At 33.8% G+C, this 19933-nt stretch overlaps 1 protein-coding gene across 5 annotated transcripts; it reads left to right on the plus strand.

Moving 5' to 3' along the window:
• Positions 1-502: 502 nt before the first annotated feature.
• Positions 503-19050, plus strand: acsl1b (acyl-CoA synthetase long chain family member 1b). Of its 5 annotated transcripts, none has more exons than XM_079390811.1 (22): positions 503-588; positions 6052-6264; positions 6358-6472; positions 7139-7203; positions 8272-8373; positions 9327-9426; positions 9684-9859; positions 11091-11123; positions 11274-11325; positions 11591-11664; positions 12574-12651; positions 12763-12897; positions 14095-14229; positions 14330-14425; positions 14513-14585; positions 14684-14772; positions 15561-15677; positions 16479-16622; positions 16706-16807; positions 16928-16999; positions 17583-18147; positions 18744-19050. In XM_079390811.1, the coding sequence occupies exons 2-21, from the start codon at positions 6070-6072 to the stop codon at positions 17721-17723; spliced, it is 2094 nt and encodes a 697-aa protein (XP_079246937.1). In that variant the 5' UTR covers positions 503-588; positions 6052-6069; the 3' UTR covers positions 17724-18147; positions 18744-19050. The 5 variants fall into 5 exon arrangements, with proteins under 5 accessions (XP_079246937.1, XP_079246934.1, XP_079246935.1 ...); XM_079390808.1 differs by having other exon boundaries at positions 523-588; positions 17583-18218; positions 18654-19050; XM_079390809.1 differs by having other exon boundaries at positions 523-588; positions 17583-18051.
• Positions 19051-19933: the final 883 nt, after the last annotated feature.

Here is a 19933-nt window from a genome sequence, read left to right on the forward strand (position 1 = left end):
GGAATATTTTGCAGTATATATCTGGGGCTCATTGGTTGGTTAATTTTCCAATACATTCTTTTGAGCTCATCCTTTCGTACTTAGTTCACCACTAAATGTCGCTATTTTATCGTTTTGATAAGGAGCATAGCATTGCATTTACACCCGTGTCATTTAACAAAAAAATATGCTATAATCTATTTAATCTATAAAACTCAAGTTTACGTTGCCTAGTACTTTTATTACAATATAATACTATGTATCCGAGACTTTTTTTTATACATAGTAAATATTTAGCATATTAAATCATCAATACAGCTGAATTATTACACACATTAGGTGTATTTATCGATCTCTTGTAGTATAGATATGATATTGATACACCTGCGCGCGCTCCCGCTTGTGAAAGTCTGTACAAAGGTGAACGAGTCCGAACCGCGGGTTACTGCGAGTCAAACGAGCCACCAATCACAGGCCTCCTAACAGTCTGTCCATTCGTACGGCGCCTCTGATTGGTGCGGATTTTGGCGTCTAAACAGCGGAAAAAGTAGTAAACGCTCGCCGTCAGACACTCATGTGCGTTTATCAGAAGGCTGCTGTCTCATACAGGTTAGTAAAGCCGATTGCAGCTCCTGATGTATTTTATTCTTCATTGAGTAATGAAATGCCTTATAGCATAATAGCAACTATATAGTGTTTTGCGACGTGTCATTGATGAATATGGATGACTGCAGAAGAGCATGTGTGTATGGCACTGAAATATGACACTATGAACTCCTTCCCGTTTCGACTTTAGTTTTTGTTGTTTGGATATGTATTTGAATAATTTAACAAATGTACATTGTGTGAAGTTCAACCCCTTATTTTAAATTAGCATGCGTTTTGTAAAGAGCCTGTTTGTTTAATATGCTGCTTTTGGTTTGTGAATTAGAGACAGAAAGTCATGTGTATGACTACATACTATTACTCAAGTTCTTCATTTAGCTTACTGACCTCTAAATGCATTCATCATGCGCTTTAGCAAAAGTACAGTTATAGATTTTAATTTTCCTCCTAGAACTAGAGAATTAATCTGTATTAAAGTATTGTGGCTGTTATTGAATGTCATCTTGCGTGAGATCCATTGTGTCCCTTCTGACCTTGTTGTATGGCAACAGCCAAGTTTCTGTTTATTGTTTTCATTCTCAGCTTCTCTCCTACCTGTGGAAATCACCTGTGTGCATAAATGAAAGGTTTAGGATTAAATAATAGGCTTTCATGGGGAAAAAAAAACAAAAACAAACAATGCATGCAGTTTCATGCGATACTGTGAAGCTGTAGTGCACACATTATGATTGTATATTATTTTTTAGATTAGATTAGATTAGATTCAACTTTATTGTCATTGCACATGTAAGGTAAGGCAACGAAATGCAGTTAGCATCTAACCAGAAGTGCAATAAGCAGAGGTACAGTATATACAGTGCCTACAATATGTTACATATGTACAGAATATACGGATAAGGCAGTAGTACTATGGACTTAATTTACAAAATATTTAAATACTATCAGTATGATATACAGATGGGTGATATGATACAGATTATTTCTTGCCCTCATTGTGGCTGTGTAGATGGTTGGTTGTATTTTGGGTTAAGACAATGTGATTCATGTGTACTTTGGTATTCTTGCAGGGCTTGTTTGGTTTGGTCGTTGTGTTGCTAATGAACAGGTATGGTGGAAACTAAGGGTTTGGAAACCGACTCCTGATACGCAGAACAAAAGGTCATGGGCGTCTGAACGTGTGAATGGGTGCCTGTAGACCACACCTGTTCATCTTTATTAATAATGAATGCTTCTGATTGTTGTATTCATCCATGCATTTATAAGTCGCATATCTTTCAAGAATTTATAAGTGAGATGGCAGTGTATATTTTGTCAACACTCATAAGCAGAGTAAAACACAACCTTTGTCCCGGTCAGAGATGTGAAAGATATCACAAGGTCAGACTGATACTGCCTGTCTGATTTAATCTGGTTTATTATTGTCTAAAGCTGTAAATAAGATCCACTGACCCGTGATGCAACAGACTCATATTTGTCTAATGTTGTGATTTTTTATTTTTTTATTTTTTGGAATAGTTGCAGCACAGTTATATTTTAAATTTAATCAAAGATATCTCTCCCCACTTCTCAGTTTGACTAGCCTTTAGCTGAGTGTCCTTTATCATGGATAGAATGATACATCTGCTGATTGGTTGGTCAATATTTATTTATTGATGGTCATTGCTGAGGTAAGCACCACCTGACTCATTTCTGTTTGTTCAGTCTCATTGGAACTTGTCAGTGAGTGTTAGACAGGCAGAGTGAGGCAATCATGTCTGTCATGTGGGTTTTGAAACTGTCAACATATTCCTTATGAATGACTGATATGAAATGATCTAGAGTCAATAGTAGAAAAGTGAATTTCAAGAATGTGTCATGAGTCATAATTCACCATAAAGCCTAAGAAATTGTGCTTTGCATAAAAATGTGATCCCATTTTAGGGCCATTTTTATGGTTTAATTTTTATTTTTTTTATATTTTTTTTTGAAAAGTACATTTTGACATTTATACTGTTACAGAAGATTTCTATTTTAAATGTTCTATTTAAGAATCCTGAAATAAAATGCTTTTTCCACAATATTAAGCAGCACAACTGTTGTCAATATTATTAATCAGAAATGTTTCTTGAGCTGCAAATCAGCATATTGGAATGATTTCTGAAGGATCATGTGACTGAAGACTGGAGTAATGATGCTAAAAATTCAGCTTTGCATCACAGGAATGAATTAAATTTACAATATATTCACATAGAAGACAGCTGTTTTAAATTGTAATAATATTTCATTGCTGTTTTTACTGTATTTTTAATCAAATAAATGCTGCTTTGATGCGCAGAATAATTTTCAAAAACATAAAAAATCTTAACAAACCCAAACTTTTGAATAGAAGATTATGTAATGGTAGTATTATTTTCTGTTCTGTTATGATTATGTAATTTATGTTACGTAAATTTTAATCTAATTTATAATGAATGACGAGTAAAAAAAACAAAAAACAATGGGACCCAAAAAGAGGCATATTTCAGTAGTGAGAATTTTGTTGGAAATGTTATGAAAAATGCAAATAATCTTACTGGTTATTTTATTTATATATATGTTTATGCAAAATTATTATTTTCTTTTGATTTTGAAGTGACTTAATTTACATTGCACTACACCTTAAATCAGAGGAAAGCTGTCTTGTTCTTGAGCTTAATGCGGATGTCATATGTCTGCTTGTCTCTGTTCATAAATCGCATGCCTTTAATATATCTGGATCTATTCCACTCATCCTCATGTCACTGTTTGCCACTGGTTTTAAATAGCAGCCTTTCACTGGGAGGGGGTTGTGTCTGCGCCCATCGGGTGACCAGCCTGAGGGTCTGTCATTGGTCTCACTCACTCTGTCACAGGAAGAGTTTAAAGGATGTGGCTGTGTGGTCATGTTACCTTTGCCCTGGAAAGTTTGTACACCAGTGGAACGAGACAAAGTGTTTATGTTTATCAGCTCCTCTTGATGGGCCAACACCAAACACAGTGAGATAATAAGGAGATCTTTGAAAAATAAACAGAAGTGTCATGCTCTTATAGTGGTTGACTATAACTATATCATGTGGTTGATCACATGATCCTTCATAAATCAATCTAATATGCTGATTTGCTGCTCAGGAAACATTTATTATCAATGTTGAAAACAGTTGTGCTGCTATTTTTGTGTAAACCATAGCTCGTTGTTTTTTCAGGAATTTTTTATGAATAGTAATCTTTGAGTAGATCTTTGAGAGTGAGTTGAGTTGAGTTGAGTAATAAAAAAAAACGAAAAAAAATCAATCAGTCAATTTTTATCACAGAACATCAGCGCAATGTAATCAGCATACAGTTCTTGTTGAGTATTGACACAGTAACAATCATATCTAGTCGTGTTTTATTTTAGGACTTTTAACTATTGCTTGTTGCTTGTTTGACTTCCTGTTCTGTGATTGGCTGATTCAGCAGGTTCTAAGAGTGTGTGTCTGTCCAATAAGGAGCAGGAAGGGGTCGGCAGGGGTCTGACCCGTGGTTGCACATAAACTCAACCTGTAGATGTTCAGACTGAACTGTTTTTACCTTCACCTGGTCGTTTCACCTTCCTGTTGGCGTGATTCTGTGGGTGCGGGAAGCACATCGCCGCCCACGTTTGGACATACCTTATTCTCCTAGTCTCAGGTGAAGTGTTGTGTGTTGGTCATGTTGAGTTCTTGCCAGGTGATTTGAGATGGTTTGACTTTGCTGTCAACACCTTGATGAAGGGCAGGTTCTCAAGCAAGGCGTGTACTAGCAAAGTCGAAGAAACTATTTTATAGTACAATTGCATTTGTCAGAATGCAGAGAATTTAGTATTTGCTGTTCTCAGTGAATGAGGATATTGAATGGTTTGTAGTATTTTAGCCCCAAGTCTCCACAGGATTTAACTCTGTGTTGTTTGTATGCAGTCATGAATGAGTTTACAAGGGCTTCACGCTGTGTCTGTTTTTCCTCACTCAGTGAAGGTAGTTTCTCAGAATGATCTGCCCCAGGGCAGTAAGAATAGAAGTGGGTGAGAGGTTAAAGGGTTAACGCGTCCTCACAAGGTTTAACATGAATCACATAGCTGACTAAGGTGACTCATGGCCCTAATGCTGCTGCTAACTGAGTTAGCTTGCTGCAAATGAAACTTGTAGTTTATATAGTTCATTTGAATATGATTATAATGTGTAGTTGGACCTGTTCAAGATTCAAATCCTTAGTTTCTGTGATAAACTGATCAAATAAAAATCTTTCCTTTTGTTCAATTAAAAATGTTGATGATCAGTGCACTGTTGGACTTATTTTGAAACAGTTTTATAATTACAAAGGAATCATTCAGGAATAATTACAAACTGCAAGTAACAGTAAATTAAATGTGAAATTTTAAAGTCTGAAAATATTTTCTTGCAAAAAGTATTCTAGCAGTAATATTATAAATTTACAATATATATTTAGTGCCAAAAAAGGCGGTTATTTTTTGACATGCTTATTACATTATGCCATTATCTGTTAAACTAAATTTCACTGAATGCTGAGTTTAATAAGAAACAGAATGTGTGTGTGTGTGTGTGTGTTTCTGGAGTACTGTACTTGGCAGAAATTTGGGGGAAATGTGCTTAGTAGTCATGAAAATAATGTTGCAATGCAAAATATCTAGCGAACACTAGCTGTTGGTGTCTCCTTAATTTACACACCTGATTCAGATCATCAGCTCATTAGGAAAAGCACCATGAACTCAAATGAGTGTGTCAGATAAGGGAGACATGCAAAAGGTGCAGAACAGTGGGTCCCGAGGAACAGGATCGAAAATCACTGCCTTACACAACATCTGATCGTTTCATCAATTTGACCCTTCAGCACCGACTGTTTCCCTGCAAAGATAATGTGTCACACAGTTCACTTTGATTACCAATTGATTGCTAAGATTTAATCAACAGGTTTCCCACAATATTTCAAAACACTTGACAGGATTTTATAGCTCAATAATGTGCCAATAAAAAAACAGATTTTACATAACTGATTTTATGAATCACTGGAGAACAATAAGAAAGTTGCCTGCCAGACACAAACACATTCCTCATGTTTCTTTTGATTTATTTTTATTTTTTTATTTTTTTTTATTTTGCATTACGGTAATTATTTGGTAATAAAAATGTGCTTGCCATGAAAATGTCACAATGTAAAATAAAATCCCTAAAAACAACTGTCTTTTGAGTTTCCCACAAGTAATACCACCTTTTGATCTGTTGATGTTCCTTGTTGGAATATTAAAATATATCCCATCCCATCCCATCCCATCCCTCCATCCCTCCATACATCCATCCATCCATCATTTTTTTGCGTCTTTTGAAGTTCCTTGCCATTCCATGATAGATAAATATGGTAATATCTATGTATATATTTTTCCCTGTACCATGGTATAAGTGCAGTAGTGTCTAATTTAACCCCTGTTGTCCTCTACAGATTGAGTTTGCTGTAGTCATGCAGGCACACGAGCTGTTGAAGCAGATGCGAATCCCTGAGCTGTCCGAGGTGAGGGACTATTTCCGCAGCCTCTCCACAAACACCCTCCTCGGCATGGGCGCGTTCACCGCCGTCACGGCGTACTGGCTCGCCACCAGACCCAAAGCCCTCAAAGCACCCTGTGACCTGCACATGCAGTCAGTAGAGCTGCCGGTAAGACAATACTACATTAAGATGAACTCAAAGCCTGTCTTATTGCAATCAGAGATTTGATATAAAACTTTGCATTTGGTTTTTGTCGATCAGGGTGGAGAATACGCTCGTCGAGGAGCGGTTTTAAACGGAGGCCCGCTCTTGAGCCATTTCTACGAGGACGCCAAGACCATGTACGAGTGCTTTCACAGGGGTCTGAGGGAGTCAAGTATGTACTTTTGCTTTTATTTTAACCTTGAAGCAATAAATAAATAATAGTTGCACATATCTAACGTTATATAAAATTTGGGGTCATAATATTTGTAACCCTGGACCACAAAACCAGTCTTAAGTCGCTGGGGCATATTTGTAGCAATAGCCAAAAATACATTGTATGGGTGAAAATTTTTAACTTTTTCTTTTATGCCAAAAATCATTAGGATATTAAGTAAAGATCATGCTCCATGAAAATATTTTTTACATTTCTTACAGTAAATATATGAAAACATTTTTGATTAGTAATATACATTGCTAAGAACTTCATTTGAACAACTTTAAAGGTGATTTTCTCAATATTTTGATTTTTTTTGCACCCTCAGATTCAAGATTTTCAAATATTTGTGTCTCAGCCAAATATTGTCTGATCCTAACAAACCATACATCAATGGAAAACTTATTTATCCAGCTTTCAGATGATGTATAAATCAATTGAAATTTACACTTAAGACTTTTACACTTTTGTGGTCCAGGGTCACATTTTGCAATGAAATACTAAGTCAACCTGTGGTTAAGTGGTCAGCATTAATATATCACATGATGATGAATATACTGTATAAAAACAACAAACTGAAAAATCAATTTGGCCGTTATGTGATATCTTTACATTTTCTTTCAGAAAACGGTCCCTGTCTGGGATCAAGAAAACCAAAGCAGCCATATGAATGGCTTTCGTACTCAGAGGTAGGATGACACTTCAGCATCCATGTCTGTTTCTGTTTTGATCCATGCTTTTTGTAATTGATACATGCTTTTGTAATTATGTAAGTCTTCTGATATTTTCACTAACCTCACCACTAAGGTTGATTTACTTTTTACAGCAGTATAATTATTTTATATTTCCTATTAAATGTAAAGTTTATCATTATTAGTTAGAATGCAGATAATTTATTAAATTCATAGTTTGCAATAATATTTGGAAATTTGCACCTATAATTAAACTCAGCAGCAATAAATTCATGATGCTTCATAACTTTACCTTGGTGATATTTAAATCAGCAGATTTCAGAATGTTAAATCCATCACAGAAAACAGAAGTGTTTTAAGACATAAGTGTACAAATGTAAAATGTCACAATGCAGAACTGGTCCGTCTCTCACACTGGTGCATACCATTCGCCCATCCTTAGTTGAGCTTTGGGATTTATTATAGCTCACATTTACTGTTCTCTTAGCTCTCAAGTTAATAAGTTACCTGGTGCACTGGGTCATTTCATTAAAAAACTTTACATAATTTACATGTAGCATGCTGTAAAACCTGTGAAGTAATTCATACAGTGAGACATTATGTTCTTCTTTAAAAATCCCTAATCGGTGTGACGTGTAATCAGAGCCTACGACACACCCGTAGAGAAGCTGGTTTTGGATTTCAGACCTCTTAAGTACAGGTTTCTTGTATGTTGTTGGCGTGGTTGTGAAGGTTGCACTTACACAGGTGGTCAAACTGTAAAACAGGCGTGTGGGAACTTGTTTAACTGCTGAAGCAGTCTAATTTACATTCCTCATGCTATTGTCTTGTTAATAAGCTACATAGATTGCACATGATACAGAATGCATGTACTGATAACCTTTAACTTGAAGTTTCTAATGGAAAAATTAAGTTCTTTTGAATTGGAATTTAGTTTAAACTATTTAGAGAAATAAGTCTATGAATGTGGATCGTTTCTTTAATTTCTCCTTCCTTGTGCACAGTGAACTGCATATAAATAGTTTTCTGGTTTGGTTAAGTTATTTGTCATTTCCTCTTCATCAGGTGATTGAGCGAGCAGAGAATTTGGGATCAGCATTTTTGCACAAAGGACATTCGAAGGATGGAGACCCCTACATCGGCATCTTTTCTCAGAACAGACCAGAGGTCAGAGCTAATAAATATGTGATTTATTGCCCAAATGTATCTTTCCGCTTGTGTTTAGATTTTAAATAATGATGTAATACATGTTTAAGGAATAGCTCACCCAAAATTGAAAATTTGCAGAGAATTTCTTCACTGAATTTGGAGAAATATATCATTACATCACTTGCTCACCAATGCATCCTTTGCAGTGAATGGGTGCCGTCAGAATGAGAGTCCAAACAGCTGATAAAAAACAAAACGGTAATCCACACCACTCCAGTCCATCAATTAACGTCTTGGGAAGGGAAAAGCTAAATGTTTTTGAGAAACAAATCCATCATTTTTTTAATATCAAACCATTGCTTCAGACCAAAATATAAGTCCTCTATACATAATATTGCTTTCTCCAGTAAAGAAAATCTTGTCTGAATCAGGAGAGAAATATGCATAGAACAGAAGACAACAGGGAACCAATTATTTCACTGAAGGAAGCTTTATCGTGGATTATGGACTGGAAGCAACAGTTTGAAGTTAAAAACGGATTAATGATGGATGTTTTTATCAGCTGTTTGGACTCGCATTCTGACGGCACCCATTCACGGCAGAAGATCCTTTGGTGAGCAAGTGATGTAGTGCTACATTTCTCCAAATCTGTTTTTTCTATATTACAATTTTTCTCATCCAGAACAACAAGTTTTTTGAGTCTTCATATGACCAATCGCAGATAGAAAAACAAAACAGTTTTATAGCATTATTTGCCATTCCGATTGGTAATGGTGCAGAAAATACACACTTCACCTTTAAAAGGTAAAAATGTATCTTTTATTTCTATTTAAATTTCCTGTCTTGAGTTTTTGCTCTATTTGGGACTCTGAATTTCTGACAAACAGGTTACAACGAACAAATGTGCAGTTCATCTTCTAACGTTTGAGATTGCAGATGTTTTGTGACTAATGTCAGAAATCTTTCTCCAGTGGACGATTTCAGAGCTGGCCTGCTACACATACTCTCTGATATCAGTTCCTCTTTATGACACTTTGGGCACAGAAGCGATGAGCTACATCCTCGACAAAAGTATGCCAGTTTTCCATGCAGTTTTTATCTTGAAATAGTGTGTTTACATTAAGTTTATTTATTTGTCATTGATTTTAGTATGCATGCAGATGTGTGTCATACAAGATGTCCCTGTTGTCTTTTTATTGGTGTTTGCTAGGTCATTATTAGGGCTAGAGATTCCTAACTTTTAAGTATTCAGCATCAAGATCAAGAGGATGAATGTATTTGTTTATTGTTTGTATTTTTTACTACATGCATTTGTGTGCATTTTGCAGCCTGCACCTCTACAGTCGTATGTGACGTACCTGAGAAGGCCAAGCTGCTGTTAGACTGTGTTTCGGGCCAGCAGCACTCACTCAAAACCCTGATCCTCATCGAAAGCTTTGACGCTGATTTGGTTAGCAGAGCAAAGCAGTGCGGCATCGACATCATCAGTCTGAGAGACACAGAGGTGAATTGTCTGCTTAAATCTTTGCAAATCTTTGCATAACCCCAGTGAATGTGATCGATGCGTGTGTTTGCGTCTGGTGGGGTTTGTTTGTTTTGCTGTGACCCGGATCATCTGTGGTAACGGGGTGACCTGTATTACTGAACACTTGCCCTCAGAGCTCACTGACACTTATTATTATGCCTTATTTATTTATTTTTTTAAAGTACAATGTTACAGTTAAGGCATTGGATGGACTGTATGAATATCATATTCATGTACCAAAGTATTTACGTAAAAGAATACCATAGAGTACAATACCCAAACAAAAAGAAAAATATATTTCACTCATTTAAAAACATACTTGCATATTCACGTTTCTTTGAGGAATGTTATTGGTCACATGATATGCAGATAAATATTTTAGTTTTTTTTTTTTTGTATTTTATTATTTGTTTTTATTTTAATATGTATTTATTTCAGTATTACATTTTATGGTTTAATTAGGTTGCTCACGTGTTTTTTGTGTTAATATTAAGTCTATTTTCATTTAATAATATATATTTTAATATGATATTTAAATTTCATAGTTGTAAGAGTTTTTTATTTGTATTATTTTAATATTATATTATGATTTTGTTGTTTAAATTTTTTTGTACAATAACTTTTTGTTTTCCCAAATAGAAGAAAACAAAACAAAATAAAAAAACCCTCAAAAAACAAAACTGAACACCCCCCACAACAACATACAAGAAACATGCTTTACATACAATGTTAAATCAAATAAACATATACAGAATGTATCTTCCAGCATTCAGTGACGGCATGTTAGTATTTCCAATTTAAACACATTCGGCCTTTTTTTTCAAACTTGTGATTTATATTTTTATTTTAATACTACATTGTCATAATGCAAGTTGCTTAAGTGTTTTTATATTTGTTTTAAAATCATTCGTTTTTTTTAATGAAATTATTTATAAATTAATTATATTAATTTTACATTCGTATTATTTAATTACCATTTCATCATCTTGTGAACTTCAGTTTTGGAATTCCTTATTTACACTTTGGTGTAGCACTTGACTTTTTGTTTCCTGAGCGAGATGGAGGTTTATATTGGCTGCTCTTGTGTTTGATTGCTTTCAGTCTGCAGTTAAGTCTTCACAAACCTCATTCACGCCTGCAGTTTCTTCCTCTTTCACTGAGCTTCCTCTGTCTCCATTATTTATTTAAATAAGTTTCCCTTCCTTTGCAGAATCTCGGCAAGGCTCATCGACAGCATCCTGTGGTTAGTACTGTAGTTTCTTTTTCAGTTTGCCAGTGTATATTTTATAATTATAAAAGGTTTGTTTCTGGAAAATTCTGGATGATACTTTTCTCTGCATTTATTGTTTCTTTAAAATTCTCAATATTTATTTAATTCCTCCTGTATCTGCAGCCCCCTCAGCCTGATGACTTGGCTATTATTTGTTTCACAAGTGGAACCACAGGTATGATGTTTTTATTAGTTACTTCATTCTAGGCACTAGCAACACATGGGTATGATTTCCAGAAAATGCATGAATTGATATCAATTGCACATTTGGCTTCAATGCAATGTCCTTTGGATAAAAGTGTCTGACCAATGCAGACATGTAAATGTCTCTTGTAGCACTCCAAATTCTTGTTTGTAATATCAATTTGAAAGAGAATTTCAGGCCACATGTGAATTGAGTGCCATGATGGACACAGCGTTTCTCGTTTGGTTTCTCACAGGAAACCCTAAAGGAGCGATGCTCACCCACAGAAGCGTAGTGTCTAATGTTTCTGCCTTCATCTATGTCACAAAGGTAAATACAGTCTCAAATAATAGCCCTATAAATCAAAACTTCAGGGAAAAACATTTTCAGTAGTTTTTTAAATTAATTTTTTATTCACCTTTTGGCTAAAAACTTTGAGTTGCATTATATTTTCATGACGGTTAAACACATTTCCTCCCCAATTCTCATTACTTTAATGACAAGAAATGCTATATTATTTATATTATGTAATATTTGTTGAAATCATTGTATTATTATTATTATTATTACTAATTTATATTATATATTATACATATTTGATATTATATTATTATTAATTTATACATATATTATTATTACATTTTTTTAAAAATAAAATATTTTTATAATTTAATAATTTCACTTTTTAATTAAATGTAATGTATTTGCAAGTGATTTACATTTGTAAGAAATGATCCTCCAGGAGGCTGGACCCTTTAATATGTTAATTTATTATGAATATTTAGGATAAAAGCGTCATCCAAGTGATTAGCTAGGAAAATACTTCTACAGCTTTTATTAATCTTAGTTAATGTTAATTTCAGCATTTACTAATGCATTATTAAAATCACAAGTTGTGTTTGTTAACATTTAGTTAATGCACTGTCAACCAACAATGAACGACTGTATTTTTATTAACTAACGTTAACAAAGATGAATAGTGTCATAAATGTATTGATCATTGTTTGTTCATGTTAGTTAATACATTAATTAATGTTAACTAATGACACCTTATTGTAAAGAAATCTATCACATAAAAATATTTAATAATCAGTCGGTGGTTTATATTTGTACAAAGTGATCCGCCAGGGAGACTAGACCTGTAATATGCTACAGTTTTCATATTTAGGATAAAAGCATCAGCTAAATGAGTAATTTGCACATTTCTGATGATCACATGGTTTCACCTCTGTCTTGCAGTCCACTTGCCCCATCAGTCCTCAGGACGCGCTCATTTCTTACCTGCCTCTGGCACACATGTTTGAAAGAGTCGTACAGGTCCATTTTATTTTTTTTTAATAAACACATTATTTATGGTTTGAATATGATTCACTGCTTGTGACACCTCATGTGTGTTCATGTCGACTGACGCTGTTTCCTCACTCTCAGGGTGTGACTCTGATGCACGGTGCACGTATCGGATACTTCCAGGGTGACATTCAAAAACTGATGGATGACCTCACGTCCCTGAAGCCCACTATATTTCCTGTGGTTCCTCGTCTGCTGAATCGCATGTTTGACAAGGTGAGCATACATAGCTAGACCTGCGAGCGATCACAGAAACTAGATTAAACCTGCAGCAAACAGGAATGCGTAAATCAGAGGGAAAACATGGCTGTTTTCAAATACATTTAAAATGAGTTTCAGTAAATGCTGATCCATTCTAACTCCATCTCTGCAAATGCTGTCGGTTTGGGTTACTTATAACGTACATTTAAAAATGCAGCACTCGTCAATTATCTTCCCAAATTTGTACTGAAAATCGTTTCTAAATTTGTTATTTAACAAAATAATAGCTCAATGGATTCCAGATTTATTGTCATAGTTTAATGTTTGAAAACAAACTAATTAATGTTGTAATTTTGTTTTTGTAAAGTAAAATGTATTATTATTACATACTAATGTTATTTAACTTTACAAATAGTATTATTGCAATTGCTTGTGATGATTATTTCATAATAATAAAATGTTTAAATAATAATAATTATTATTGCTACCCTCTACAGTAGTTTTAATGCAATTGCGATGAATTGATTACTTGATTTTAATTTGTGTAATTAAAATAATAAAATAAAATATTTTGAATAACAGTAATATTATCATTATTAAATACTCATTTTATACTCACAAATAGTATTAACAATTGCATTATTTTTGTTTTATTCAATTGAATGATTCAAAATATTAAATAATTATAATAATAAAATAATTTTAATAATAACTTGTCATTATATTTATTAATATTATTAATAAATACCCTTTTTATAGTACAGTAGTTTTAATGCAGTTGTAATATATATTATACATTTTAATTTGTATAATAAAAGCATTTTTTAAAACAATACAAAAGCAATAAAAACAATTTATTGTTAAGAATTTTTTACATATTTTACAGCACAATACTAGTACTATAAAATAGTAATATAGTTCTTTATGATTTAAAATACACCTTATTTGGAATATTATTATTATTATTAATTTTGAATATTATTATTATTATTATTATTATTATTAATAATAATTGTTCATTATTTGTAGTAGTACTACTAATGTTATTACTTAACTGATCATATGCCGCAGTAAAACATTTTGTAACCGTTCATTATAACTGTATTCCTGTATGATCTGTGATCTTTCACCTCATTCATGTCTTTCCTCTCAAAGTGTTTTTACGTGTTAGATGCTCTAGTGTAGTAGTAATGTAGTGAAACCCTCTCGTAGATCTACGGTCAGGCCAAAAGTCCTCTGAAGAGACGCATCCTGGAGTTTGCGTTCAGGAGGAAAGAGAACGAGATGAAGAGCGGCATCATGAGGAGAGACAGTGTGTGGGATAAGATCATCTTCAAGAAAGTCCAGGTGATTTTTGACCTGAGAATGCGCTTGCTGTGTCTTCTGTGCTGATAAAATTAGAGTTGCAGTGTTTAGTGTAGTAATGGGTCTGTGCTGCCCCCTGTAGGCCAGTATTGGAGGACACGTTCGACTGATGGTGACTGGAGCGGCTCCCATTTCAGCTCCTGTTCTCACCTTCCTGAGAGCTGCATTGGGCTGCCATGTACAGTTTGATCACTTAAACGCATACATTTAGACTCATTACGTATTTTATACTGCTGGTTGTGAAGTAAATGTTGTTTCCTTACAGTTTTATGAAGGATACGGTCAGACCGAATGCACTGCTGGCAGCACAATTACACTACCAGGAGACTGGACTGCAGGTAACACACACACACACACACACACACACACACTGATCCATGTGCAGTTATTAACACAGTTGCATGTTTATGCTGACTGTTTTATGGTGTCGTTGCAGGTCATGTTGGAGCTCCTCTGCCCTGCAATGACATCAAACTAGTGGATGTGGCAGAGATGAACTATTACGCCGCCAAAGGCGAGGGAGAGGTGTGTGTGTTTGTGTTGTTTTAATGTAAATGAGATACTATTGTAGTGATTTCATGTAATCACATTATTATATGTACAGACCATAAATAATCAAAGATTAAGATCTTAGTCTTATTTTATATATATATGTATTATACTTTCATTTAAATATAGGCCTTCCGTATAATTAATTTTATATATATATATATATATATATATATATATATAATATATACAGTAAATGAAAAGATTTTAAAATAATTTTTAATTTATTGTGGTGGAAAGAGGTAATATGAGAAATAAATAAAAAATGTTGCAGTTGTGTGAATTGTTTTGTTAATGCTTTGGGAAAAGTTGACAAATTTATAAAAAAAAAAACACCGACACTATTATAGTTTTTGTTAATATTTTGATATTTTTTTTCCTGTCTTCACATTAACTTGAAAGTTTTTGTGATATATATATATATATATATATATATATATATATATATATATATATATATTATTTTTTTTTTTATTATTATTTTTTTTTAATTATTATTATTTATTTATATATTTTTTAAATGATAGTTTTTTTTTTCCGTTTATATAGTTTTAGTTATTTTAGTACTTAAAATTAAACTTAAAAATTAGTAATGAAAATGTACAAAATTTGTAATCTGAAAAAATGTATTTATTTCAGTTAATGTTTATTTTGTTTCAAATAAAATGATTTTTCATGGTTTTAGTTAACAATTATAATCTTGTGTGTGTTTGCATGTGGTCTTTCACACATTTGACAGGTGTGTTGTGTGTTGTTTCTGGCAGGTGTGTGTGAAGGGTCCTAATATCTTTAAGGGGTATCTGAAAGACCCTGAGAAGACGAAGGAGGCTCTTGATGAAAATGGTTGGGTTCACACAGGAGACATTGGCAGGTGGCTGCCGGTAAGAGCTATTTAATATAGGACCTTCATTCTGTGTTCACAGGCACATTTTATCCTAATTTAGAAAATGAAGAATTTAGATCCACTATTTTGGTGCATTATAAAAATAATAAAACATGATACAGCTAAATAAATGTGTACATGTGGAATTAAAACTACTCAAGTTTGAGTTTTTAAAATGTTTTTAGTCTCGTCTACTCACCAAGGCTGCATTTATTTGATCAGAAATACAGTAAAAACAGTAATAACATGAAATATTTTTACAATTTAAAAGAACTGTTTTCTATTTGAATATATTTAAAAGTGTAATTTATAACTGTGATCAAAGCTGAATTTTCAGCATCAACGCTCCAGTCTTCAGTGTCACATAATCCTTCAGAAATTAGTCTAATTTGTTGCTTTGTTGCTCAAGAAACGTTTCTTATTATCAATGCTGAAAAGTCTTCCCGCTTAATATTTTTATGGAAACAGAATTTATTTGAAATGGAATTCTTTTGTAATGTTTTAAATGTCAATCAATTTATTTTTTGTGTATTTAAAATAAAACACCCCACTTCACTAAAAAACCCCAAAACAAACACCCAATCACTGACACATTTTTTTTGCGTACTGCAAATTTTTGATGAGCATGTTCATATTTTAAATAACTAGTTAGCTACTGGTTCTTTTAGAACAACAGGTTTAATTCATGTTAAATATGCCAGTATTTAAATTGACTATTTGAAAATATTTATATTGCATGAATACAAATGATGCCCATAAATCTGTATATACATAACACCATACCATTTTTGTTTTGCAGAATGGCACTCTAAAGATTGTAGACCGTAAGAAGCACATTTTTAAACTGGCTCAGGGTGAATACATCGCTCCAGAGAAGATCGAGAACATTTACATCAGGAGTGAAGCTGTGGCGCAGGTTTTCGTACATGGAGACAGTCTGCAGGTGAGGAGAGAGAGAACAACGCACAGATGGAGGCATTACAGAACAAGCCTTTATTATTTATTGTTCTCTCATTTTCTCCACAGGCCTGTCTGGTAGCCATCATTGTACCTGATCCAGACTTTCTGCCCGGCTGGGCCAAGAAGAGAGGCATAGAGGGCTCATATGAAGAACTGTGCAAAAATAAGGTAAAGACGGATCTTCCTTGTACATTTTCACTTATCAGAAAATTGAATGCATAGGTATATTTGGGTCTTGAATAAAATGTAAATATCTAACAAATCACTTGTGTGTCTTTATGTTTTCAGGAGGTGAAGAAAGCCATTCTGGAGGATATTGTCAAATTGGGTAAAGAAAGTGGCCTGAAGTCTTTTGAACAGGTGAGGTTCGCCTTGATCCACTCCAAAAAATATTAATTTCTATTCATTTGGATTATACAGTTTTAACTTAAACTAATAAACTTGATGTGTGGTGCATATTTGTGAATTATACAGTATATAAATGAAACCGGTAAGAAACAAGATTTCTGCACTCCAAGCAATCATGGCATAGTTTACTAGTAATTATTTTTTTTACTAATAATTATTTGATTTTATTTAAATAATCAATCGTATTGTCAAAATGCATGCAAAAAAATGCACTTTGAATTACCACAAATATTTTCATTGTGAAAATTACGTAAAATAAAATATGGAACAAGCAATATTCACTTAGTTAAAATGTATATGAGAATTGAACAAAGTTCATTTATTAATGATAGATGCATTCGGTTTATTAGTACTATTACAGAAATTGTATGACTGGCAAAAATGCATCACATTAAGTTTGTTAGGATGGAAATTGTACATGCAGTTCAAAAATATAAATCTTAAATTTAGGCCTAAATATTTTTAAGTGCATTAAAATGCATAAAGAACTGATTTAATAAATGATGACCGCTTTTTCATCATCTTCACTTCTCAGGTGAAGGACATTGCTCTTCACACCGAGATGTTCTCCATCCAAAACGGCCTCCTGACGCCCACCCTGAAAGCCAAACGCACTGATCTCAGGAACTGCTTCAGGAAACGGATCGATGAGCTTTACTCCAACATCAAAATGTAAAGCAGAGGAAGTGCCTCAGATATTTCAGAGTAACAGAGCTGATCTGGGTCCCAGGACTGAAAAGAGCTGGTTCAGAACAAGAGGCCTGAGAGAGCTTGTTTTATATGCATTTCAGAATAAGATTATATACCCTAGATCAGCTGTCACTCAACTTCAGCTTTAAAGATCCTGCCTCGGGAAAACGTCCCTACATTTTGACCCCATCATTTTTGCCTTTTACTATTTTAAGAGAAAGGGAAGAGAAATCCACGAACAAAAACAACCTAATGCTGTTATTGTTAATAACATTCCTCTTTTATTTAAGTGCAGTTTTTTCTAATGAGATGATGTAGATAAGCCAAACATGCCATTCTGATTAAATTAGCTGAAGATGTACTCATCCTCACTCCAAGATGTAGATGAGTTTGTTTCTTCAACAGGTTTGGTGAAATGTAGCATTACATCACTTGCTCACCAATGGATCCTCTGCAGTGAATGGGTGCCGTCAGAATGAGAGTCCAAACAGCTGATAAAAACATCACAATAATCCACATGACTCCAGTCCATCAAGTGATGTCTTGTGAAGAGAAAAGGTGCATGTTTGTGAGATTTTGATCTTCAAACCATTGCTTCCAGTTAAAATATGATAAGAGTCCTCTATCCATAATATTGCTTTCTCCAGTGAAAGTCATCTGAATCAGGAAAGAAATATGCACAGATCAAGCACCGTTTACAAGTGAAAGCAGTCCAAACCAGTTTTAAACAAATATGGCGGTGAATTCTGATGTGAGGGGACAACAGGGGATGGACTTTTTCATTGGACAAAGTGTTATTATGGACTTTTGGTATTTGGCCAGGAGGTGACAGTTTAAAGTTAATACATCTTGATGGATTTGTTTCTTACAAACATGCAGCTTTTCACTTTACAATACATTAATTGATGGACTGGAGTCATGTGGATTATTGTGTTGTTTTTATCAGCTGTTTGGACTCTCATTCTGACGGCACCCATTCACTGCAGAGGATCCATTGATGAGCAAGTGATATAATGCTTTCTGCAAAATTTCTCCAAATCTGTGCTTATGAAGAAACAAACTTATCTACGTCTTGGATGGATCGAGTAGCCTACATGTTCAGCAAACTATTTCTTCAATACAGCAAACCTTCATTTTTAAGTTTTAGGCCTTTCTTTAAAAATGTTTTTAAACTACTGCTTCAGCGGCAGTAGCTACATTGTGTATGTGTGTGTTTGGGAACTATTATGTACAATCTCAGGGAAAAATGTGCCTTATTAATGGACATCAGCTGCATTGAGTGTTGTTGAAGAGAGAGGAAAATGCACACGTGCAAAAAAAAAAAAAAAAGCTAATAATTTTGTACTGTACCTCGCACTCAACATGAAGGGCGAAGCACACTAGATGGAGAGTGGGAAATATTTCATGATTTTGTCTTCCAGTAGATATTTGAATGTTCTGAAGTCTTTTTCTGGACTCTTTATTAACAAGACGTAAATGGAAAAAAAAGCGAAGTTTTGTATTTTAGGAAAACGACTGTTATTGGTCCTTTATTCAAGAAACACTAGCAAAGCATATTTTTGTTCAGCTAAATTTTTAATGTAATTCTATATATATTTGTATAGATATTTTTCTAAAGCAGCTTTTCAAAGGATAGTGCCTTACAAAATGTGTGCAAATGGGTCATACATTTGTTTTTATGAATGATTTACTCAAATGAGTTTTGCTTGTTTCACGAATAAGGTCCGTTGAGTTTAAACAGCCTTTGTGATCACAATGTGTATCTATATAAGCCATATGCTGTCTATATGATGCTTTCCTCATCTTTAATGTTGACTTTAAGACCGCGTACATTCTCATCTAATTTTGTTGGCTATTTATGTGAAGGCGTTGAATGACCGATGTTTTCAGGTGTAATATTATAGACGTAACATGTCTCATATCATTATGCTGTAACAGCATTGCAGAATACAGGAGCTTTCCACATGTTAGGTTTCTTTGATGGTTGCTGCTTCATGTAATTGTAATTGTGTGTTTATTATGCACAGGTTGTTTTATTCAAGCTTTATCTTGTGTGTGAAATGACCTGTAGATAAGCCAAAATTCACATGTGTGTGTGTGAAAAACTAAAGTGCACTCTTTAAATGACTCGGTTGTACTAAAATACAATATCGTGACAATAATGATAAATGTAAATTTTCTATGTAAGAGATGTAC

This window comes from Barbus barbus (assembly GCF_936440315.1).
Source record: "Barbus barbus genome assembly, chromosome: 33".
Classification (NCBI taxonomy): Eukaryota; Metazoa; Chordata; class Actinopteri; order Cypriniformes; family Cyprinidae; genus Barbus; species Barbus barbus.

What these genes read in the sequence shown, in the direction of transcription:
- acsl1b (XM_079390811.1), top strand. Translation starts at nt 6,070, where the DNA reads ATGCAGGCACACGAGCTGTTGAAGCAGATGCGAATCCCTGAGCTGTCC. An exon ending in GAGCTACATCCTCGACAAAA is followed by an intron (nt 9,427 to 9,683) that starts GTATGCCAGTTT and finishes TGCATTTTGCAG; the next exon opens with CCTGCACCTCTACAGTCGTA. An exon ending in GCCTGAAGTCTTTTGAACAG is followed by an intron (nt 17,000 to 17,582) that starts GTGAGGTTCGCC and finishes TTCACTTCTCAG; the next exon opens with GTGAAGGACATTGCTCTTCA.